Source organism: Raphanus sativus, chromosome 4 (genome assembly GCF_000801105.2).
Source record: "Raphanus sativus cultivar WK10039 chromosome 4, ASM80110v3, whole genome shotgun sequence".
NCBI classification, from domain to species: Eukaryota; Viridiplantae; Streptophyta; class Magnoliopsida; order Brassicales; family Brassicaceae; genus Raphanus; species Raphanus sativus.
In genome coordinates this window covers 42,790,729-42,815,855 of record NC_079514.1, presented here as the reverse complement: position 1 = coordinate 42,815,855, position 25,127 = coordinate 42,790,729, and the positions used below count along the sequence as shown (strand labels likewise).

The window sequence follows — 25,127 nt, the reverse complement described above, 5'->3', positions numbered from 1 at the left end:
ACTACCTAGCTCAAGTATCACACATGAAGATTTAGCACCTGGACCCTCTATCAAAACCGAGGCAACCACCAGTCAAGAAGATGACGAAGTTTCAGATGTTGAGGAGCAGATACTTCCAACCACAACAAGTGTGCACAAGAACCACTCCGCTGACGATGTCATTGGTGGAGTCCTTGATGGAAGAGTCACTCGCAAGAAATATATTGACTTCAAAGAAATGGTCAAACTGGCATGCTTTCTTGTTGAAATGGCGAAGGAGAACTGTTACATCTCACAGATAATCCCAAAGAACATTCAAGAAGCTTTGGAAGATGAGTTCTGGACTGCATCAATGCATGAAGAAATGGATCAATTCGAAAGACTACAAGTATGGGCATTAGTTCCAAGACCTGATGATGCCAACATTATAGGCACCAAGTGGTTACACAAGAACAAGACCGATGAATACGGTAATGTGACCAGAAATAAATCTCGACTTGTTGCTCAAGGATATGCTCAAATAGAGGGAGAAGACTTCGACGAAACATTTGCACCTGTAGCTCGTCTAGAATCCATTCGGCTGTTGTTTGGAATTGCTTGCAAGCTCAGAATTAAGCTCTATCAAATGGACGTCAAGAGTGCCTTCCTGAATGGTCTGCTCCAGGAAGAAGTCTATGTTACTCAACCGAAAGGGTTTGAGGATCCACATTATCCAGATCATGTCTACAAACTCAAAAAGGCTCTGTACGGACTCAAACAAGCCCCAAGGGCCTGGTACGAACGACTGACACACTTCCTCATTGCAGCTGGTTTCAAAAGAGGAGGAGTTGATAAAACGCTGTTTATACAGGACATCGACTCTCACATTCTTGTGATACAAGTGTATGTTGATGACATCATATTTGGAAGCACCTCTAAGCGCTTGGTCAATGAATTTGTCAAAACAATGACTAAGGAATTCGAGATGAGTATGGTAGGAGAGCTCACCTATTTCCTAGGTCTTCAGATCAAACAGTTGGATGATGGGATATTCATCACTCAGAGCACCTATGCAAAGAACCTGGTAAAACGGTTTGGATTGCAGACCAGCAAAATAGCAAGAACTCCTATGAGCACCACCACCAAACTGTCTCGTGATGAAGAAGGGAAGAAAGTCGATGAAAAGCTCTACAGAGCTATGATTGGAAGCCTCCTCTATCTCACTGCAAGTCGGCCTGACCTTTGCTTGAGTGTTGGCATCTGTGCTCGCTACCAATCATCTCCCAGAGAGTCACATTTGAATGCAGTTAAGCGGATTATCAAATATGTCAAAGGCACTTTGGACTTTGGGCTTCACTATTCGTTTGAGACAAATGTAAACCTTGCTGGCTACTGCGATGCAGACTGGGCAGGATGTGTGGATGACAGAAGAAGCACATCGGGAGGCTGTTTCTTTCTTGGCAATAACATGATCTCTTGGCACAGTAAGAAACAAAACTGTGTTTCATTGTCCACTGCTGAAGCCGAATACATAGCTCTGGGAAGCTGTTGCACTCAACTACTGTGGATGAGACAGATGCTTATTGACTACGGTTACACCACTGAGTCCATGCTTGTGCACTGTGACAACATGAGTGCTATTAACTTGACCAAGAATCCCATTCAACACTCACGCACTAAGCACGTTGATCTGAGACATCACTTTGTTAGAGAGTTAGTTGAACTTAAGCTTGTGGTAGTGGAACACGTCTCATCAGAAAATCAGCTTGCTGATATCTTTACAAAGCCTCTTGACTTCAACGCATTCCTAGGCCTCAGAAAGGCTCTGGGAATTGTTGACTTCTCAGCTTGATTTGATCATGACTAGAGGAACGGACACTTTGCAGTCGGACCGAGTCACAAGCTCACTCCACCAACCTTCGAAAACCTTGTTTCAGCAAATCATCAGTTGTAGGATCTAAGTCATCTTGAGAGTCATCTAAGTTTTTGAAACCCCTACAGGATGGACACTCGTCTTGGAACTGGATGCTACCACATTTAGATTCTAAGTACCGATCACTGTCCGGATAGGAAAGAAACAAAACACCAAGTAATCATTTGTTACACACAAACTGGGGTGTGTCACCCTTCAGAAGGCCTTGCGTGATGAGTACTCATCGTGGGTCAGGGTGCTACCACACTCTTGTCCTGGTGATGATCACTGCTCGGATAAGGCAAAGTCACACATGTTGAATCTCTCGTCGTGGGTCAGGGTGTTACCACACTTTGAACCTGGTGATGCTAGGAGGTTAAATGTGTCACTGACTTTGTAGAACTTGATCGTCAAAGCACACGATCCTGAAGATTTCATAAACATCCTCACGAGAGATCAACAACGAGTGACACTGATGTAGAAGGAGTGAATTCACGACAGATCTCAAGGTAAAGTATTTTCTTCAACTAAGAAGGCTCTTTGAGATGACATTAGACTCTACTTCTGTTGATCCGAAGTGTGACAGCTACTCGGATGAGAAATAGCTACATGTCAGAGCTGAAACATTGACTCAACTTCAGACATCCTACCATCACGGCTCTTTCTGACTGTAAACCTCCATGTCCTGCTCCTTTAGTCATCACTAAGTGTGGTCGTAAATTCTTGACTGCACCAGGCTTACCTCAATTCTCGATGTACAGTTGTTCCATCTACTCAAGCGTATGCTTTAATCTTCTCTCCTACATAAGTCTCTGTTCTGCTGTGAGCTATTTAGCTATTGCTTAAATCAAGTAGGTTGACGGGCCTAGCAATGTGGGCCTATTCTTCAAGAAATGAGACTTGGCCTAGCAAAGTGGATCTTATTTAATCTCCAAAGGCTTCAAGTGTGATAGGGTTTCACCTATATGCCACACTCGTTTTTCGGTATCGCCGCCAAGCTCTGTCTCTCTCTCTCGATCATGCAACCAACAAGACGGAGTGCTCGCCTTCAGTCCTCCGGTGACTCTCAGGGCACGCCGGTTCCCTCTACGACTCCGACAGTTCCATCGTCGGCCTGCTCTCGCAAGTACTCTCGAAAGCGAGTTCGCCGTCAGACGCGATGTACTCCGCCGGCAGAACAATCAGAACCAGAAAACTCCGCCTCTGAATCAGACGCAGAAGCCTCCGATGTCATTCCGGAGCATGTAGGAACCCAGATTCCTGCGGATCTTGGTGATGAAGACGTCTCCCTTGAACTCATTTCAAAGGAAATCCGACATGCAACGGTTCGTGCTGCGTTTCAAGCAAGGGTTGAAAAGAATCCGGAACTCCTCAAGCCCTCCAAACGACCGTATAATCGTCTCTTCTCTTCCTTTGCTGCAACTGAGCGCTATCACTCCCTGCAGCAACGAATCTTCCTTGAACAACTGAGTCTGCCTCTCAATGACAAGGATCTTGACGATGTAAAGGAGGTGGTGCTTCAATCAGGGTTGATCTACACTCTCATTGATGTCGATCCATTTCAACCTAGTCTTGTCAGAGAATTCATTGCCAATCTGGCAGATGCTGAGACACGAGACGATGGAGTGGCTGTCTACGTAAGAGGCTCTTTGGTTGAGTTCTCTCCTAGTCTAATCAATGCGATCTACTGCACTACAGGAGTTGACAAGAAACCTAGTTGGATGGATGAGAACATAGACGAAGTATGTGCTTTCCTCTCGGATGGTCGCGTCCGTCGATGGGAAGACATGAGATCTAAGTACCTCACCCTTCAGAATCAAGTACTCTACAAACTCGTGTGCACAAACTGGATCCCCACCACCAGCTACACGGCTATGAACACTGAGCGACTCCGGTTTGTCTACATGCTTCATCATCATAACCGGTTTGACTTCGGGGAGCTTGTCTACAATCAGATCATTTCTATGTCAGAGAACACCAAGACTGAGAAGACTCGTCGCATCCTGTTCCCCACCTTGATACAGCAGATCCTGCTTGCTCAACGCTCCATACCTTCTGATTCCAGTGATGAAGACCTGATTGAGTGTCCAAGAGCTGTGGTCAAAGACAAGAAGGCTGGAAAAGGAGACGGCATAGTTTCACGCACCCCCAATCTTGAGGAAGATGTCCTTCATGCTATTGCTGAACTCAAAGCCATTCACATCCGGCTCAAGAGTAAGGTGTTTCTGGAGAAGGTGCTTGGTAACACTCGTCTGTACTAACTCCTATTTGTTTTTATCTCATTGTGCCTCACTGCAGGGGGAGATTATGGAGTCATCGGGAGCACCTCAGCCTCGGAAGACCAAGAAGAAAACTAACAAATGTGTTGCTGTCTAGTAGCTTTATCCTTGTTGCTGTGTTTTCATTTGCAATTTGTGAATTTCTGAATTCCTCTATCTATCGGCTGTACTATCCTTCTTTTCCTCGTTTGAATTAAGGATATCTTTTGGTGTGTTAATTGGGATTCTCACTCTTCTAATCAGTCATCTATTAGGATTGTGTGTGTGCAAGTGCAAGCTTTGTTTCAGGTAGCAGGGAAGTCACATTGAGCTAAAAAGGGGGAGAATGTTAGCTCCAGGAATGGAGCTAAGTCCATGAGAAGCAGTGGAATGTCACGTAGCCGATTTGGTGTGTTATATACCGGAGTGATGTGTTACGCATGCGGTTTGATGTGTTATGTACCGGTTTAATTCTAGTTGGTTAAGGATGATGGTTATCAAGAGAAGCTTGGGAGATAAGCTTCACGAAGATTTGGTAACAGCAAGATCGTGACTTGCGGATAAGTCCTGGAAGATCTTCTGGAACAAGATTCGAGAGAGATGCGATTGCATCATAGGTATATAAGGTAGTGAGAGGCAGGCGGCCGTCTCACGGGTTTTAGAGTTTAGAAAGCAAGTGTCTGAGAGTGTTCAGCATTGCGCATAGGTTCATTGTGACAGGGGGAGAGTAGCTCGACCTGTCCTTGGGTAGAATAGGAATTGGTTCGTGTCAAGTCCAGTTGGACGTTGTGTAATTCGAATTAGGTAAGTCAAGTGTGATTGCCTAAGAGATTCTTAATAAAACAAGTTGTGTTTTAGAGTATTGATCGAGTTCTTTAAGATATACGTGTCCTCTTGTTTTTACATTTACAATAAGAATAAAATTTGAAGATATTTAAGTCATAAAAAGTCAAATACATATTCATTTACAATAAAGAATACCATATCGGAAAGTAAACATACATTTAATTGTGGTTGAAAGAGTCGGACGTTATTTAACTTCGAAGTAAATTACTCCCTCTGTTTCATATTAAGTGTCACTTTAGCTCATTTTTTTTGTTTCACAAAGAATGTCATTCTACAATACCAATGCAATTTATACAATCTTTCAGCTCAAAATTAATTGCAAAATGCATTGATCTTATAAATAAAGCTATTTATCTAAAAGACTATTAGTTAGATATGTGATATTAATAAAAACATAAAAGTAATTTAATGAGTTTCTTAATATGTGTGAAAAGTGTTTAAGTGACACTCTTTGTGAAATGGAGGGAGTAATTAACAAGCCCGACCTGTCTTGTCTGTAACTCTGGAAGAAACCGAAGCAGTGATAATGATGGCCTTATCAACAACTTCGGGAAATAATAAAAAGAAAATTTAAACAATGACTATTGTCTCAGCATATAAACTCTACCACCACTAGTCTTTTCCAAATGTCCGTTTTATATTTGACTGACCACAACAATCAATGGAAATTTTGAAATTCTCTTTTGTAGTTGACCAAAAAAATGCACTAATCAAATGAGAGTTTTTGGAAAAGATGATAATACGTTAATTCAAGATAGAGAATCGATTGCATGCTGGACTTAAAGGGAACTTTAAAGTCTAACCCCATACAGAGCTAGCCTCTGTGTAAACTATCCTATACCAACTACATCGTTCTTGACTCCCATACCCCAACGCCATTCTCTTCCTCTCCACGCGCATACTGTTACACATCTGTCTTTTCCTCTTAAATTACTCCTTCATGTTTATTGGAAACAAAACAGTGCACACAGAGATCTGCAAGACTATTCCAGACTTTTGTTAAATGAAGTATATTTTTAGTTTCTTCAGAAAAACAATTTAGTAGACAATACTCATTCCATTTCAAAATAATTTTGACACTTTTCATAAAAATTAAAAAATTTATATAATTGACTAATACATCTTTATTTAATAAATAATAATGATTAAAACAAATATTGATTTATTCAAAAAATAAAAAATGGATTTAATATACAAAATTATATTAAAACTATAGAATGCCACTTATTATGAAACAAAATAAAAATTTTAAAATAATATTTATTCTGAAACAGAAGGAATATCTACCAAGTCTGTGGACATCAATTCCTATTCAAGATTGATATGAGTTCTAGAGAATCAATTGATGCACAAAGCATTATGTATATTAAAATAGTAAAATAAACAGTAAATACAGTATCGTATATAATAGTCAAATAAAATTAGTCAAAGGCAAGTAAACAAAATACTCCTAACTGAAATGAAGAAAATAATTAAATTAATCTTCTCAAAACTCAACGTATTTGAGTTAAATGTCATTTTTATTTTCTAACGGTTTGTTAAAAGTTTTATATAGATGAGCAGGTGACAATATATATCATCATTGAAATGACAAGAGTCTATCTGACATAAGTCATCATTGAGCCCCAATCTCCTACATAAACTTTCCTCTCTCTCTCTCTCTCTCTCTCTCTCTCTCTCTCTCTCAACATTTATTAACCAGCACTACTTCATTGTTTTCTCCAGCAAAATCTTTTTTTGACCCAAATTTTCCAAGCAAATCTTGAAGAAATGGGTGAAAGTGAAGATGGTTTGGGTCTGAGTCTAAGCTTGGGGTTAAGTCAGCTCAAGGAACCATCTCTGGGACTGGGGTTGAATCTATTGCCCTTGAGAACTTCTTCTTCGTTTCCTCACATGCACAATCACAATAATAACCATCTCGAGAAGAAGAAGATTCATCATAACTCTTGGCCTCATCAGTTTCACTCCTCTGGTAATTTTTATTGTTTCTTTAACTTTCAGACTATTTGCCTAAGTTTTTTCTTTTTTACATTTGATGAGTGAGAATAATGTTTTCTGTATAGAATATGATTTTGTTGTAATATTCGTATAGTTCCAATCTAATACATATCTGTCTCATATCCGATCTTATTTATATTTCTTATTTTCTTGTATAAAAATATTTTAGTTTTATAAGTTTAGAAACTGAAGTTGAAAATGCTCTCTGTAGAAAGAAACTCGGACGTTGGATCTTTTCTAAGAGGTTCCAACGTGAACAGAACTCCCTCTGCGGCGGTTGTGATTAACTTAGAAGAAGACGTCGCGGGCATGTCTTCACCGAAGAGCACCGTTTCGACTGTGAGTGGGAATAAGAGGGATCTTGCGGCGACGAGGGGAGACGGAGGAGTAGATGAGAACGATGCGGAGAAAGCTTCTTGCTCACACGGCGGAGGAAGCGGTGGTAGCGACGAAGAAGAGGGAGGTAACTGCGACGGGACGAGGAAGAAGCTCCGGTTATCGAAGGAACAAGCTTTGGTTCTCGAAGAAACATTCAAACAACATAGCACTCTAAACCCGGTCAGTGGCATTTTTGTAAAATTCGCAAGCATCTAAAACTGCATTTTCGAATTTCATTTTTTTAACCACCTGATTGGGCAGAAGCAAAAGCTGGCTCTAGCAAAACAGTTGAATCTGAGGACAAGGCAAGTAGAAGTGTGGTTTCAGAACCGAAGGGCAAGGTAAAGATAATTCTCACTATCTCTAGGGGTATTAGTGGAACACAAAACCCTAGTTTATTGCTACGATGGTGATATAATTATCCGACCAAACAGAATTCATTTCACTGTCCTAAAAAGAAAATCGTATTTAGGATCTTCTGCCTCTGATCTGTCACATGGAGTTTTTACTTTTTCTCGCAGAGCTGCATGCGTATATTAAAAGTAAAATCTAGTTTTGTTTTGTTTCTTTGTCATTCAATACCTTTTTTCTTCTGTTCTGAAATCTGTCACTTAATGCAATTATTGATCAGTTAAGTCAAAGTAAAGAATTGTATGAATTTTCAAATATATATATAGATTTACAATACATTTACGTTTTTTTGTTTTAATTAGTTAAGGCAAAATTTTAAGAACTTTCAAATATATATACATTTACAATAGTCGACAAAAAGTTATATACATTTACAGTATATATCTAGCTCATCTCTATATTGGCACTATTATTTAGAGTCAAATCTTGTTCAATCTATTTTTTCATTTTTCTTAGTTAGAAATTGCTATATTTTTATAAATAGAGAAAATAGCATTCTTTTAATTTATACTTTATTATAGATGAATGTTATTTAAAGAACTACACTTTATTAAACACTACAATTATTATAAAGTTTTTTCGTAAAAATAACAAAATATATTGAAAATGGTCTAAGAGAGATAAAAGTTCTAGTAAAAGATTTTTTTGGACTTCCTTACATTTTTGTAGGACAAAGCTGAAACAAACCGAGGTTGATTGTGAGTATTTGAAGAGATGTTGCGATTCTCTAACGGAGGAGAATCGACGGTTGCACAAGGAAGTATCTGAGCTCAGGGCGTTGAAGCTATCTCCGCATCTCTACATGCACATGACTCCTCCAACTACTCTGACTATGTGCCCTTCCTGCGAACGTGTCTCGGCTTCCTCCTCCTCAGCTATGGCTGCTGCTACTCCTCCTCCCTCCACCGCATCTGGTGGTGGTGGACGGATTCCTACGGTGGTGGGACAGCCAACTCCTTGTGCAGCGATTTCTCTCCAGTCAAGATTAGCTCACTAGGGGGAAAATATCTAATTTAGTATACATAAAATATGTGTATGAAAACTGAAACCTTATCAGTTTTTATTCAAGGTTAACGTCAAATCTATTTAAAATTAAAAAGACGTCATCTGAATCTCAAGGTCGTAACACTGTTAAATAATTGGTTGACGTAAAGCAAAACAGATGCAACGAAATTGAGTAAGGATTGTGTGTTTTTGTTTTATAAGAATTCAATTTTGTGAATGTAGGGGTTTTATGTAATGAAACTTGGTGGGCTTAGGTAATTAAATTAGAAAAACTTGCTGGGCTTATTGCTGATGAGTTTTTATGAGAATTCGTTATAATGTAAATAACGTTTTAGGCCTGAGCCTAACTCTAGATCAGATCCTCTCTGCTAAGTGCTAAGAGTTAACTAAAACATAAAATTATAACAATTAACAATAAATATAACTAACACTGAATATTTTTTTTTATTAACCAACACTGAATATTGTTATATTCAATTCCTAATAAATCAAGTGGCGACTCCAAGTTGCTCAACTCATCCTATTTTCTATCTTCCTTCGTTTTCCCCACTTTCTCAAAATATTCTCAACCTCAATAAAAAAATAATTTTCATCATATTAAGATTTAAGAGTTAGAGAAACGCAAGAGATGCGGATTCCTCTTATTCATTATGGTCAACAGTATCCTTCATTACCTAATTTTCAGTAAATTCAAAAGAGCATACAGTATTTTAAAGCTTTAGTGACTTTGTCACCAAAATAGATGCACAAATGACAGAACCAACCACCGATTAATGAAGTTCCAAAACCCTTAATGTTCAATACAAGCGAGAGTATTATACTAGCATTAATCATTCTCAGTGTGATTTATAGGAATTTGTATATAGAAAACGTATTCAATAAGAAACTATATCTACATCTTCAAACTCTCGAATTTATAGGAATTTGTTTTACATGAGTTTGAGCTTTTTTGTACGCATTATTATTGTTTAGAAGTTGACCGGATGTATTATGAGTTGCTTAGAAGAGAGCATGACCATTTTATATATGTTCTTAATCGCAAAGTGGGACCTTTCTTGCAATAAAGCCCCGTGTTTAGAAAACAGTCTTCTGTCCCTTTTCAACCAATACTAAGTTTCTAACTCTTTTATTGGTTTAGGCCACAAATATTAATCGGTTTTCTTCTTTTTACTACTACAACTAGGGGTGGGCACGGAGCGGATATCCGGAGTTTTAAGGATATCCGTGATCCGATCCGTGCCTTACGAATATTCGATTTTTTGATCCGATCCGATCCGTAACTCTTCGGATATCTGGAACACCGGATATCCGCGAATATCCGGAACACCGGATATCCGCGAATATCCGAATTTTTGCCGGATATCCGATTCGATCCGTAAAAAATAATAAAAAATTAAAAAAATAAATGAAAATAAAAGAAAAGAAGAAAATTTGAAATAAAATAATAATATTTCATTAATTATTTTTTAAAAAATTACATACTTTCAAATTTTTTAATAACTAAATAATTAATTTAGTGAATAAAAATATTATAAAACTTATATAAAGATAAAAAAGTATATAATTATATAATTTTATAAACATGTATACATATATATGTATATAACGGATCGGATCGGATATTCGTTTCTAAAAATATTAGTATTTGTGATTTGCTTCGTCTTTGACGGATATTGGATTTTAGTATTTGCTTCGATTCGTTAAGTTACGGATATTCGGATTTTTCGGATCGAATCGAAACGAATAACGGATCGAATCAAAATTTACGAATATTTTGCCCACCCCTAACTACAACACCATTTACTTTTGAGAAAAATATAAAACCGCAAGTTGAAGACAAAACAATGCAATTTCAGTCAAGATTGTTACCATCCATTTATGTATGTTCATTCGATCTGTGGATTCTACTGTTCGATTAATAGTGGATGCATTAATTTTTTTAGTAATTTAAAATACTTATTTATTGGCTTTTTAATTACTACAAAATCATTTTCTATAAATCATCTATCATACCTCTATTTCAATTTAAGGATGATTATCATTATTTTTTGAATAAACAACTAAAAAGTAACCAAATTTATTATTTTAAAATCTTTGAAATACATACCCATATAACCAAAAATACTATAAAAACACATGCAGACAATGAAAAAAATGTACTAAACGTAAATAAATACAGGAAAAATAAAACAGAATAAAATCGCAAAGGATTTTCATGCTCTGTATTTGAGCTGTTTTCTTCTCATCCATCATCACACGAACCCCCCCTCTTCTCTCAAAGCCCCGACCCGGATTTAGTAATCTCCTCTTCTCCTTCTTCATCTTCCTCCTCAATTCTCGCAAGAGAGAGACAGAGATAGAGAATTGATCGTTCTCATTACGAGAGTATAACGTCAATACAAATCTCTCTTAAATCAAAAAAAGGTCAGAGCTTTCGTTGCTGTTGTTGTGTCTGTCTTCAAGGGCTTTGAACTCCTGAATCCTTTTGTACCTTAATCACATCATCATCATCTAACGCCTCCTTGATTCAATACAGTAACTGGGTTTTGCATAAAGTCTCAAACTTTGCTGTGATCAATTCCAAAATTTCGATTTTTATTTACAATGAGTAGTCATCGTAGGGTACGTAGAAAGTTAGATGAGAAAGGCACTGTATCCGCCTCTGACTCCTCGCTTGATTGGACTAGTTTGGATTACGACACAGTGCTCCACCTCTTCACTCGCCTTAACCACCGCGACAGAGCTAGCTTGGCATCCACTTGCAAGACATGGAGAGCTCTCGGCGCTTCTTCTTGCCTATGGACTTCCCTTGACCTCCGTCCTCACAAGCTCAATCCTTCTATAGCAACTTCTCTCGCCTCTAGGTGCGTTCATCTCCGCACCTTGAGGTTCCGCGGCGTCGAGTCTGCTAACTCCATTATAAACCTCAGAGCAAAGAACCTGCTCGAAGTCAGCGGCGACTACTGCAGGATGATCACTGACGCTACATTGGCGGTGATCGCCGCGCGCCACGAAATGCTCGAGAGTCTCCAGCTTGGACCTGATTTCTGTGAGAAGATCACCAGTGACGCTATCAAGGTTGTGGCATTGTGTTGTCCTAAGCTCAAGAAGCTTCGTCTCTCGGGGTTAAGAGAGGTTACTTCCGAAGCTATTGAAGCTCTGGCTGAGCATTGTGTGCAGCTCAGTGATCTTGGGTTCTTGGATTGTCTAAACATCGACGAGGACGCGCTGGGGAGAGTTGCGTCTCTTCAGTATCTCTCTGTTGCTGGGACGTCAAACATAAAATGGTTGGTTGCAGCTAGTAGATGGGATAAGCTTCCTAAGCTAATTGGCCTAGATGTCTCCAGGACCGATGTCGGTCCTGGAGCGGTTTCTAGGCTGTTGACAACGTCTCAGAGCTTGAAAGTTTTGTGTGCTGTTAACTGTCATGTACTTGAAGAGGATACAAGTTTCATGAGCTCTAATAGATTCAAAGGAAAAGTTTTACTTTCTTTGTTTACTAATGTTTTCGACGGAGTTGCTTCTTTATTTCCCAACGACGCTACAAAGAAGAAACCAAAGGAGATCTTTTCATACTGGAGAGGGATGAAGGATAATGCGATGATGCGTTGGATCGAATGGATTGTTTCTCATACTCTTCTACGTACAGCAGAGAGCAATCCACAGGGATTGGATGACTTCTGGCTGAAGCAAGGAGCTGCGTTGCTGCTTGCTCTGATGCAAAGCTCACAGGAAGATGTTCAAGAGAGGTCAGCTACTGGACTTGCTACTTTCGTGGTGATCGATGATGAGAACGCTAGTATAGACTGTGGAAGAGCTGAAGCGGTTATGAGAGGTGGAGGGATCCGTCTTCTTCTGGAGCTTGCGAACTCGTGGCGTGAAGGGCTTCAGTCAGAAGCTGCGAAGGCTATTGCGAATCTGTCGGTGAATGCTAACGTTGCGAAGAGTGTTGCTGAAGAAGGAGGGATCAGGGTTCTTGCTGGTTTGGCTAAGTCGATGAATAGACTTGTGGCTGAGGAAGCTGCTGGTGGACTGTGGAATCTCTCTGTTGGAGAAGAGCATAAGGTAAGTCCTCTAGTTATATTGCTACTACTCTTGATTCTTCTTGAGCTCACCATTTGTTCATTCTTCTGTTAGAATGCTATTGCTGAGGCTGGAGGAGTGAAGGCACTAGTTGATCTTATATTCAGATGGCCAAATGGTTGTGATGGAGTCTTGGTACGGTTTATAAAAAACTAAACGAATAAATCAGTTCTATGCATTTGTGTTCGGTTTAGTTCTTTCAGTTTCCGTTTTTCTCGGTTCTAGAGATATAGGAACAGTTTGTTTATTTGTGAAACTCTGTCCGGTTTTAGTTGTTCGGTTCTAGAAATATAAGAATCGCTAACAGTTCGTTTATTTGCGAAATTCGGTCCGGTTTTAGTTTTTCGATTTTAAAAATATAAGAACCGTTTGGTTATTTGTGAACTTCAGTTCAGTTTCGGATTCTTTTAATTTCGGTTCTGTTTTCAGTTCTCGGTTTCTATGCACATGCATAATTTTACTACCTAATCTGTGTGGATTAGGAACGAGCTGCTGGAGCCTTAGCAAACTTAGCAGCAGATGATAAATGCAGCATGGAAGTAGCATCAGCTGGAGGTGTACACGCCCTAGTGATGTTAGCTCGCAATTGCAAGTACGAGGGAGTACAAGAACAGGTAAAAAAAAATCCATTTTCTTTTATTTTGTCTAAGTTCTTTGCTACTGATTTTTTGTTTAATGCTCTCTCTAATCATCTTCTTTCTCTTTTACTTGTCAGGCTGCTCGTGCTTTAGCTAACTTGGCAGCTCATGGTGATACAAACAATAACAACGCTGCGGTTGGACAAGAAGCAGGTGCGTTAGAAGCTCTTGTTCAACTCACACAATCTCCTCATGAAGGCGTAGACAAGAAGCTGCTGGTGCTCTATGGAATCTGTCGTTTGATGATAAGAATCGAGAGTTTATTGCTGCAGCTGGTGGTGTTGAAGCTTTGGTATGTTCGTTCACACTTGTTGCTTAAAATATGATTTGATTATACGTGAGTTAAAAGCCATCTTTTGTTGATTATTTTATTATTATTCAGGTGACACTCGCGCAGTCTTGTTCAAATGCGTCCACGGGTCTTCAAGAAAGAGCAGCTGGAGCTCTTTGGGGGTTGTCAGTATCAGAAGCAAACAGCATTGCGATTGGACGTGAAGGTGGTGTGCCACCTCTAATCACACTTGCACGGTCTAAAGCAGAGGTAATGCATTGTTGTCATCGAGTCTTGTGACTTGGAGTTTAGCCTCAATGCATTTTGGCTTTGTCTCTTCTTCTTCAGGATGTACATGAAACCGCAGCTGGAGCTCTATGGAACCTCGCTTTTAACCCTGGCAACGCACTTCGCATTGTGGAGGAAGGAGGAGTTCCAGCTCTCGTTCACTTATGTTCATCTTCCGTCTCGAAAATGGCTCGGTTCATGGCTGCTTTGGCTTTGGCATACATGTTCGATGGAAGGATGGATGAGTACGCTCTGATGATAGGAACATCAAAAAGCATCAGCTTAGATGGGGCGAGAAGAACGGCTCTCAAACACATCCAAGCCTTTGTTACGACTTTCATGGATCCTCAAGTCTTTGTAGCTGCAGCCGTCACATCTACTCCTACTATGTTGGCACAGGTGACGGAGAGAGCTCGCATACAAGAAGCTGGCCACTTGAGATGCAGTGGTGCCGAGATAGGAAGGTTTGTAGCCATGCTGCGGAACCCTTCTTCTATACTCAAGGCGTGCGCTGCCTTTGCGCTTCTTCAGTTTACGATACCGGGTGGTCGTCACGCGATGCATCACGCAGGGCTTATGCAGAGTGGAGGAGAAGCTAGAGTCCTGCGTTCTGCTGCAGCTGCTGCGAATATGCCTCGTGAAGCTAAGATCTTTGCCAAAATCATCATTCGTAATCTCGAGCATCACCCAAGCTGAATGAATCGAATCTTCCTTGTAATACACATTTACTTACTCTTAAAAGAGTTATTTCTGTAATACACAGAACTAAGCTAGAGCTGCCAAGCAAAGCTATTACAATTGTCTCAAAACTGATGATAAGTGAACAAGAGTGATTGACTCTGCTTCTGATCAGGGAATTAGAACAACGTACAAAACCTAAAAATCTCTACGGTTTCTAAAAGATTAATAATATAATAGTAATAAGAAATTATACAATAACAGCTTGCAGCGCAGCTAAATATATTCTTGTACAACTTAGGCAGGGAGTCATTCTTATAAGAGAGAAAATATCCATCCAGATAACACACACAAAACATGTAAAGAGAGAGAAACTAAAGGCAAACCATCAATCACAGACAGAGACCCCCCACAGGGCATTACAGCTTCTCCTTCTTCCTTATTCCTTAGAAACCTCTTCTTGTTTGCCTCATCGTTGCATCTTGTTTCTCTGAAAAGAGCCATCCGATAGTGGAGCTCTCTTCCTGCTGCTCTCAGCCAGCTGAAAACAAACCAAATGGGGATCAAATTTTATAGATACAGAGTTGGTTACGATATAATGTACAAGCAAAGAAGGCAAGGATACCTTCCGAATATGTCCTTCACTTTGGTTATGGAGGAGCATGTTATAAGAGTTGTAGCCGGGATAATTGCAAACTCGACAAAAATGTCTAGGCTCATCGGAGTCGCAGTCTCTGGGCACCATCTCAGACAACTGCACACGCACACGCACACACGTTAAGTGACAATTTTACATAATAATAATACAAAAGATGAGAGGATGCTGCTAGAGTACCTGCTCTATGTGTTCTTCACTCTTGAGATGAGTGATGAATTCGCCACATATTTTGAAAAGATCATTGCATATCTCGCAGATGAAGAGAGGATCATCATCATCATTCATCATCTCACATGCGTTGTTCATGTTGTCATTCAATAAATTTTCCCAGACAAACTCCTCTCTGACATAGGCTTTCTTATATTCTGGCACATTGTCAAGGGTAACTGGCCGACGATCTTTTGGATATACACAAAAGAAATTGTACTTGGATCCAGTAGACTGAAAAAAACAAGAATTAGCCATGGTATAACAACGGGATATCAGCATGACGGTAGCCGGAGCTGGGTCATCCTCAGACCATTCGCTCAATAAACATCCTAAACTGTTCCCACCTAGAAACAAAGAAATTACGGATGAGAATTGAGTTAACAAATACGATATAATAATAATAATAATAATAATAATTCGAGAGAGGATTGTTTTTATTTACCGCAGGGGGCGTGAGAAACAACGATTCCAGAGGAAGAGAGATCTTCCAAGAGGGCACTAGACATGTATTCCAGGTTGCCGAACGCATAGATGTGGACTTGAGAACGATAACCCATCTCCTTGTACAACGCAGATTCTATACACGCACGGACACGACAAGGCTCAACACCAGCGGGAACCGGACAGAGGAGGAGATCTTATATATAGACGACCACAAAACTCATGGGCCTGTCTCATGGGCTATATAAATTTATGGGCTACCGACTTTAGTATTGGTTAGTTTTTTTTTTTTTTCTAGCGGTGGTTTTCGGCTGGATTAATTCGGTTTTAGTAAATTGTAATCCAGTCCAACTGATTATTAGGAAAACGTGCATCAACAAAAAGCCTGGATTAAGAACCACCCTCTTGAGATTTACCATTAGCTACCAATCGAGCTGTAAGAACCATCTGCCTTAAGCTTGTACTTCTAAAGCCATCTAAAATTAACAACATTAACATCAGGTGGCTTTGGGACAAAATTCCAAGTTGTAGTCTCCAACTCCGCCGTCATTTCCGCCATTAGCCAAGGCAATTTCCATGATTGCAGCTGCTTCCATCACCCAAGAGAGAGAGTTCCACGTACACCCCCAAGAACTTAAGTAGCTTGCTTTCCTTCTTCTCCTTGAGTCTGTTGGGACCAAAGAGCTGAAGTCTGGTCTCTCCTTCTGCTCCATGTAGTCCATCTCTGCTACAATTTAACTGCTGGAACACTTCTTCAATAAGAAAGCTTTCATATTCAAACCAAGCTTGTGAAACATAAACATCTCTTCATCAGTTATGCTTTCTAACTCTTCTCTCTGCTCTGGCTGGCTGTAGACACTTTTCCACCTTAGCCAAACCATGTTCAGCTTTCAATATCTTTCTCTCAGAAAAAACAAGTTTCCTTTCCAGCTTCCTGATAAGATTCTCATGCCTCAGATTCTCAACCTCGTGTTTCACCTTTTCTGCATGATGACCATCGTCCAGTTTCTTTTCCCACTTACGAGTCGCGTCAAGTGTTTCACCAAGAGCACCAGCAGAAATGAGTTCATAACAAAGTTCAATGCTCGGGACAATCAGGGCTGATGATCCTTCTCTTAAAGGTGCCTCTTCTTCTTCGTCTTGTAAACTTCTTACAAATTTTTTTTGCTCCACCAATGCCTCAGCTACTTCTTGTGACAAAAATTTCTTTCCTCGGTACAGAACCAAGTAGCCTCTGTTCCTATAGATCAGTATCCCTCCTGTCAGTTCCTTGAAACTTTCAGCCATTCTCTCACGCGCGGTTAACTGTAGACTGCGTTTAATCCCAGTTTCTGCAAGTATACTCCTTTTCTTCTTAGGTTTGTGTGTTGTATTTCCCTCATCGCAAACAACACGCCTTCTCCTATCTCTCTTAGCACCATCATTATCACTGTTGACGAGTGCTCTCTCATGCCTTCGATTAACTTTGGAGGTTTCAGTGTTTACTATCTCATCACCACCAGATACCCTCTTGTGCTTCTTCTTTGTCTTCGATTTCTTTCCACCATCATCATCAGCTTCAGAATCATGCCTTTTAACACTTGCTTTCTTCTTCTTTTTCTTCTTCTTCTTCTTCTTGTTAGACTTGCGATGTGTGAGAATTCTTTGAACTGCTACCTTACTCCTTGTCGTCATATCTTTATCCATGTAAGACTCCGGCGAGTCTAACTTGAATACATTCGCCGTCATAACCACTATAATTCGCCTTGATGTTTCTCAAGTTCGAATTTAGGTTTTGAACAAGAAAACTTTATTAGAGATCCAGTATCGAATCTGTAGCTCTGATACCACATATAGAATCACAATCGATAAATCACAATCAAATTAAATAAGAATAACTCTCTTATTAATCTCTTGAAGGAAAATAACTCAAAACCTCAAACTCTCTCAATTTCACAATTCATAAGTTATGCAACAATATATGCATCTCCTTATATATAACTCACAATTTCCTAAACTCATTAGGAATCACACAGATAGATAATTTTCTATTACATAAAGCAGGAAAGTAATAGCTTGCACTTCAAGCTACTTCAAACTTAGCCCAACAACTCCCCGGTCTCCTGGCGATTCACGTTCGCCAAACTACAGAAGAAGCTACTCACGTTCGCCAGTCTACAGGAGAAGCTATTCACGTTCTACGTATGATGAAAGGCACCGTTCAAGGTAAACTGTACACTTTGTAGTAAAAATATGTTTTGTTTTTGCTTTCCCAATGTCCATTTTACACGTACATAGCCTATAATACAACAACTTCAGCAGATCTGTTTCACCGGGAGACAGGAGGCAATCGTACTCAAGGTCAAGCTCAAGATCTCGCTATGAGTCGAGGAGCAGGAGCCCAAGTTCTGGATACTCACGCTGATTTGCTAATGTGAAGATGGGGTCTGCTTGTTAGTCATGTATTAAAAAATAATAAATCATAGTTTGGACTTAGTTAAGAGGACAAACTTATATATATGTGTGGTTTGGTTTCAGTGCTTTAGTACCTAACGGCAACCTTTTGTATGTTGAGCGTGACATCTATGCTACTTATTGTGTACCACGAGAGAGTTTCTATACTCGTTACATATGAAATGTGGAACCTATTTATAATTAGAAAAACTATTTTTTTAGTTACTCCCCTACTGACCATTATTTTCTGAGTAATTTGTTGGGGCTGATGCATTTTTTCATTTCTTTTTATGGTTTGAAATCTAAATCACGTGTCGGAAACTGATCAAATGTTAGAGAGGAAAGATCGTAAGGCAATCTTTCATTTCACTTAATTTTTAAATTATTTGTTACCCTATTTAACAGAACAAGTTCATCATCTTTTGCCCTTGGAACCAACCTATCTTTCATTTTATCTTATAAAAACAAAACCCACATACATGCTTTCCTAACGATAAGAAACAAGAAAATGTAAGATCATTCTTGGTTTACTTAAATCTCTTTATAGTTAAGTAAAGATTCTGGTTGCTCATTACAAAAGGTATGTTTTCTAGGTTAAGTACATTACAAGTCACCAATTTCTTAACCAACAAGTTCCTGTTTTCTCACAAGAGAAAAAAGATAATGAAACACAGTTTGTGTGTTGAGATTTGTACAAGGTCAAGGTTTCTTACTCTTAATTCAGAAATGAACCTTTCTCCATTTCTTGTTTCTTAGTTTGTGATGGAAGCTCTCTTCTTGACTTCTTCTTCTTCCTTTATTGCTGCATCAAACAAGCTGCACGACCGTCGTGACTGGTGTACGTTAGTTAGGGATAAGAAAAGGCTAGGCCTCACCTTGTGCCGGGTATGTGGTGGTGGTGATGGGAGAAACAACAAACCAGAGAGGTCTATTATGGTTTCTTCTCTGTTGAAAGACAGAGGTCAAGTATTGATAAGAGAGCAGAGTACACCAGCTATGGATGCTGATACATTGGTTCTGTCTCCATATGATAATGGGAGAGCAATTGACGTCAATGGAGTAAAGACTTTGTTGCCGCCTTTTAGTGGCGCTGTTTCTTTTCTCGCGAACACACAGCACTCAGAGAAACGAAGGAGAAGAGAAGGGGTGCCCAAGAGAAAGAGATGAAGTTAATTCAATTCAAGGATGATAGCGTAACTTTGTGAACATCTGAGGACTGATTTGGAAATAACCACATACCGCGCGTGTTCACGAATCTGAGACGATCTGAGCCGTACGATCTTCTGTTTCGTTGAGTGCCCTGGACTTAACAACACACAAGGCTTTTTTTTTTTTAAATACTGTGTATTGTTAATTAATGTGAAAGTTATATATTTTGGAATTAGTGCTTATCACCGATATGATATCTTGAAATCTTACAAATATAATAATTTTTTTTCAATGAATTGTAATCAACTATAACATCTGTCATATATAGACTCAGGTACACAAAAAATACTTTTACTATACCAATTATCACATTTTTAAGTTCAGAAAAAACTATAATTATTTGATCATAAATTTTTGATTAGCTCTTCGTTCATGACATTGTTATTTACTCTTTTTTTTTTCTGACATTCGTTTATGATTTTTTTTTTAAAAAAAATCTCATTACAAAAATAGTATTTTAAGGTTCTTTTTAGGATTTTAGAAAAAGAAATTATTATTACATAGTCTTTTAAATTTTTTAGAATTTTAGAAAAGAAAGATTATTATTACATAGTCTTTTACATTATATATTGTTAAAAATATTTGATAGTAATTTCAATTTAAAAAAAAAACGAAAAATAATTTTTTTTTAAGATTAATTTTTATTTGTTATTTTTGTTTTGTTTTGTGACATGTGTATAAAAATATGATACAGTTATCTTTCATTGATTTAAAGAGATTTAGAAAAGGAAAATTTGCATTACAAAATAATTATTTAGAGTTTTTTTTTAAATAGAAAAATAAAACTACTGTTACATAGTTTTTACAGTTATATATTGTTAAAATATTTGATAGTAATTTTTTTAAAAGTCTAAAGAAAAACGAATTGTGAAATCCTACAAGTAAAATAAATTACTTAATAAAAATATGAAGAAGAGCTAATTGTAAAATAAATAATATTCCCTACTTATTTTTGAACATACTAAATAATATTCCATATTTAAAAGCCTAAAAATATTAAGGAAAGGCTAATTATAAAATAATTAATTTTCTTTTAAAGTCTAAATAAAATAGAAATGTAAAGTAGTCTTATTTTTCTTATAATTAAATAGATTTACTTTTTAATAATTTTGAGTTAAAATATAAAACAAAAATAACTTCAAATATTTCACCTAATATGATTGTGACATGTATCAATTAAAAAATTTAGATTGTGAGTGTGTCAATAAAAACTGGCATTAAGTAAAAATATTTTTTTCCTTAAAATCTTAAATAAAAGAGATTTCTAAAAATAAAACAAAATTCTCATCTTAACCAGTTAAGATTTTTTAAATCCCAACTAGAGAGAATTGTAATTTTTTTATTAATAGTAATTTTCTTAAAAATAATGATAAACATGATACTATCAATTCTCTAATTAACAAGAAAATTTAAAAAAATATTAGTGATATTGACAATAAACGAATTTTTAAAATGGCAACTTTTAAAAATAATTAATATACTTGGAATAATTATTTTATAGAATTTTTTTTTATTTTAATATAATTGTGAAGATTACCTAATATTAATTTCCTTATCTAAAATCTTAAAACTGTAAAAGATTATTTGATAATTGTTTTTCTTTTCTTATAAAAAAAACTAAACAAAAAAATTATATCATATTTTTAAGTCCTAGCGAATAGAAAATTGTAAACTTTATTTGATTATATTAGATAGTATTTGATGATGAACATGATAGTAGAAACTATTTAATTAACAAATAGAAGTGTAAAGTTAGTATTGATAGAAATTGTAAAATAGCAATTTTAAATTTTTTTATTAATAACAAAATAATATTTTTTGATAGCAATTTATTTTTTCTGAAATTCTAACAAGAAGATAATTGTAATAAGATTATATGACAGTAATTTTCTTTTCTAAAATCTTAAACAAAAATGTAAAAGAGTATTTAATATTATTTTTATTTATTAATTGTAAATAAAAAGAAGATTTATAAAATAGAATGTTTTGCTTTAAAAATCCTAGCAAAATAAAATTTTAAAACTTATTTAATAAAACATTTAATTAATACATAAGAATGTTTATAATGTTGTCATTGGCTCGATTGATGTATTTGACTTTCATATTTTTTAACTTTTTATTCAATTTCTTATTTCGGACTGTGTTCAATTTAAGCGTTTAGATATAGTATTTTCTCTAATCTTAACTACAAAGTTTATAACAAATCATCTATACACCATGATTATAAAATATAAATATTAACTTAAACTTCTATGAGAGAATTTTAATTATAAAATAAATCTCACAAAACATATGTAGAAAATAATCATAAAACTAAAATAAAATAACGGGTTCATATCTGGTTAATTATAAAAAGAGAAAATTAGATATATATGACACATACAACTTGACTTTGTCTGGTTAGGACTAATCAATAGACTTTGGGAAATTATGATTTAAAATAATGTTAATGCTAAAGTACCCCTATAACTATAAAAATTGATTTATTGATTAAACTAAAAAAAATATTAATTTGTACATTATTAACACTAAAAAAGAAAAAAATATTAATTCCCCCGGTTAACCCTAATCCCTCAGTTTCTTTTTCGTCGCCAAACTCCTTCTATCTTCTTCCATGGCTAAACTACTCTTCCATCCCTCTTAAATTTTTCCTCGCTCTTCGTCAAAGATCGTAAAGTCACTCTTTTTACTTCTGATTTTTGACAAGAACATAACGAAAGCCACCAAGGCTCAAGGTGAATTTGTTTGTGCTCTTAAAGATGGGTTATTGCCAAACCACTTCGCTTCCATCTACCCAGGTGCCGTCCGTCACCATCAATCTCGGATCTTCTGGTCTCATTAACTATGTTTTATGTGTCCTTCTAATCAGAATCTTATAGTTAATTTATCAGACTTTGTGTGATAGATTGTTTTCTGTAAATGATGATATGTTCTGCAGACATAGAAAACATCCATTCATTAAAATCATCAGTTTTTTATGAAACAGCATAACCTTTCAACTTCTTAGAAATTCGCAATCTTTGGAATTAGGATTCCTATTGTTAATAGATTATTATCAGCTCTGTAAAATCGCAAAGATTTTTAGATTTATACGTGCTTCTAATTTCCTGATCAAAAGAAGAGTCAATCACTAAATGTTTTCTTAGTTGATGTAATAAACGATCTTTTATTATTTAATATTTACAAATCCACCATCGTCTACAATTACACCGAGACAGTACTAATTAGCAATTTGATTTGTATTTAGACTTCTTAATCCTCGGGTTATCTCACCCGTCCACAAATATATCTTGGCTTCAGAAAAAAGAACACGTCTTCTCGGTGAGATATCTCTATGATTATTTTTTTTGTTATTTTTAACACACTCTATGATATATCTTTAAGCTATTTAAGGAACTTTAAAGGCAATTTTATTTTATTTCTAAAGAAAACGACAAGTTTTGTGTTCACGTTAATATTCCCATGCAGGTAAACAAACACCAACACTTATCTATTTCCGTTCTCGTTCACACTAGCGCGTTAAAACCGGTTAACTATTGAAGCAGTCAAAACCGGACGTATTACATGGCTTTAACTGTGTGTTTTCTAGGACTTACGCGTTGACCAATGGCTACAATTTCGAAAAAACTGGGCCGGTGACTGGTTACTGTAACTTTTCGTGTTACATATCGACCTGCTACTGCCGGTCGGCATCAAACCCAGCCCCTCTCCATTTAAACAACACAATGACAAACATCATCAACTCCTCTTTGCACCATAATTAGTCCTCTTTGCTCTCTCCTTTTCTCATCGCCTCTCTTCTGTATTGGTTTTATATTATACTTTTTCTTGTCCATCTCTGTTTTGGCTCGAATACTCTGTTTTAAACATTGAGTTTTAGTTACTTTATTGAAAAGAGAGCAATGGAGTCTACAGATTTCTTGACGACTAGTTTTTACCACCCGTCGCCTCAAAGCGTTTGGGATTTAGCCATTTAGGAGATTTCGCTGCGACCGAGAGGGATTCATTTGAGCTATTAGATTCTCAGCGACATCATCAGCTTCAGGACATTGCTGCTGCTTCACCTCATTTATTCCTTCTTGAAACGCTCCAACAGCAAACGCAACCGATTATTAAAGTGTCTTCTTGAATCTTGTGATTCAGCTAACTTTCAAGCCGCACCGTCAAACCCGACTGCAGATAAAACAGTGACATCAAGGGTGGAATCTTTGTCTTCGGAACATTTGTTGATAAATTCACCGGCGAAACCTAACTCGTCCTCTATTTCTTCGGCGTCAAGCGAGGCTGTAAACGAAGACAAAGCTAAAAGAGAAGAAGAAGAGGGACATAAGAAGAGTGATACTAATAAACAATAAGTTTCTCATCTTTGTCTCGTTGAAAGTTTATATATATTTTCTTAGAGATAAAAGGGTTTCATAAAGCAGTGACAAAAAAAAAAAAAAGGGTTTCATAAAGTAAAGCATTTTAAATGTATATATGTTTATGTTTTATTGTGTATGATCATCAGACTGAAGCCCAAGAAGAATAGTTTGAAGAGACAAAGAGAGGCAAGAGTGGCCTTCATGACAAAGAGTGAGGTTGATCATCTCGAAGATGTTATCGCTAGAGAAAATATGGTCAGAAAGCTGTCAAAAACAGTCCGTTTCCTAGGTAAACAAATCCATCCTTTGAACATTCTATTTTCTACTCCATAAACAAAACAAACAGAAGAAAAAGATATAAGACAACAAATGAGAGTATGCTAACCCTAAGTGTATTGAAGCTAATATATATAATATGTGATGGTGTAAGTGTTTTGTTTTGTAGGAGTTACTACCGTTGCACAACAGCTTCATGTAATGTGAAGAAGAGAGTAGAGAGATCGTTCAGAGATCCAAGCATTCAGAGATCCAAGCATTGTGGTTACGATCTACGAAGGTCAGCACACACACACACACATTAGTCCACTCATATCTCGTCCAAACCCCGGTGGAGGCTTCTTCGGATCATCAGGAGTTGCTTGATAGTTGACACCAAACTGTAAAGTCTTTTTAATGGTTGTGAAAATAGCAGTACGCGATCAAAGTTTGTGTAGTCCCCTAAGTGCATAGACTTGTTAGAAAAGGGTAAAAAACAAGAACAAATCCCACAATGAAATGAAAGAAAAGTAAAAAGAAGATTACCATGCTTACTAACTTTCTTCTTTTTGCTACTTTTGCTATTTTTGTAGCCATGTGTGTGTGTGTGAAAATGTTCAATAGAATAGAACAAGGAAGCAGAAACAGAAAAAAAAAAAACTTATGAGGTAATACTACTTTTTGTCTAGTGAGTGCATAGCAATGCCATAGGATTTAGTATGTCTGTATTGACCTTTACGGTGAATGATAATCCCAAACCGAAGGTACATAATCATTGTCCCAAACACAGTCACGTTTGCAACCGAAAGCAATAGTACCCAAACTATTGATGGTTT

The 25,127-nt window shown here is 37.2% G+C and overlaps 3 protein-coding genes and 1 long non-coding RNA gene across 8 annotated transcripts; 3 read left to right on the top strand and 1 right to left on the bottom strand.

Annotated features, from left to right (window-relative positions):
- Nucleotides 1–6,588: 6,588 nt before the first annotated feature.
- On the top strand, nt 6,589–8,961 carry LOC108836949 (homeobox-leucine zipper protein ATHB-4). Its single transcript, XM_018610037.2, has 4 exons — nt 6,589–6,946; nt 7,184–7,530; nt 7,612–7,691; nt 8,431–8,961. Exons 1-4 carry the CDS (start codon nt 6,745–6,747, stop codon nt 8,756–8,758), a joined length of 957 nt encoding a protein of 318 aa, XP_018465539.1. The 5' UTR covers nt 6,589–6,744; the 3' UTR covers nt 8,759–8,961.
- A 2,031-nt stretch (nt 8,962–10,992) lies between these two features.
- On the top strand, nt 10,993–14,898 carry LOC108851397 (protein ARABIDILLO 1). The gene is given in 7 exon segments (XM_018624821.2): nt 10,993–12,831; nt 12,904–12,984; nt 13,332–13,463; nt 13,565–13,685; nt 13,688–13,779; nt 13,870–14,028; nt 14,107–14,898. Coding segments are annotated over 7 exon segments (2,682 nt in total). The 5' UTR covers nt 10,993–11,370; the 3' UTR covers nt 14,743–14,898.
- Nucleotides 14,899–15,084: 186 nt separating this feature from the next.
- On the bottom strand, nt 15,085–18,671 carry LOC108852914 (CRM-domain containing factor CFM3A, chloroplastic/mitochondrial-like). 4 transcript variants are annotated; one of them, XM_018626388.2, is made up of 5 exons: nt 18,524–18,671; nt 16,035–18,433; nt 15,560–15,936; nt 15,350–15,478; nt 15,085–15,265 (listed from the first exon to the last, which is right to left on the bottom strand). In XM_018626388.2, the coding sequence occupies exon 2, from the start codon at nt 17,759–17,761 to the stop codon at nt 16,844–16,846; it is 918 nt and encodes a 305-aa protein (XP_018481890.2). In that variant the 5' UTR covers nt 17,762–18,433; nt 18,524–18,671; the 3' UTR covers nt 15,085–15,265; nt 15,350–15,478; nt 15,560–15,936; nt 16,035–16,843. The 4 variants fall into 4 exon arrangements, with proteins under 4 accessions (XP_018481890.2, XP_056865899.1, XP_056865898.1 ...); XM_057009919.1 differs by having other exon boundaries at nt 16,035–18,441; nt 18,524–18,642; XM_057009918.1 differs by having other exon boundaries at nt 16,035–18,459; nt 18,562–18,620.
- A 4,214-nt stretch (nt 18,672–22,885) lies between these two features.
- On the top strand, nt 22,886–24,916 carry LOC130510633 (uncharacterized). 2 transcript variants are annotated; one of them, XR_008944331.1, is made up of 4 exons: nt 22,888–22,996; nt 23,144–24,030; nt 24,183–24,325; nt 24,482–24,913. It is a non-coding gene; the product is annotated as an uncharacterized LOC130510633 (long non-coding RNA). The 2 variants fall into 2 exon arrangements; XR_008944330.1 differs by having other exon boundaries at nt 22,886–22,996; nt 23,144–24,325; nt 24,482–24,916.
- The last annotated feature ends 211 nt before the right edge of the window (nt 24,917–25,127 follow it).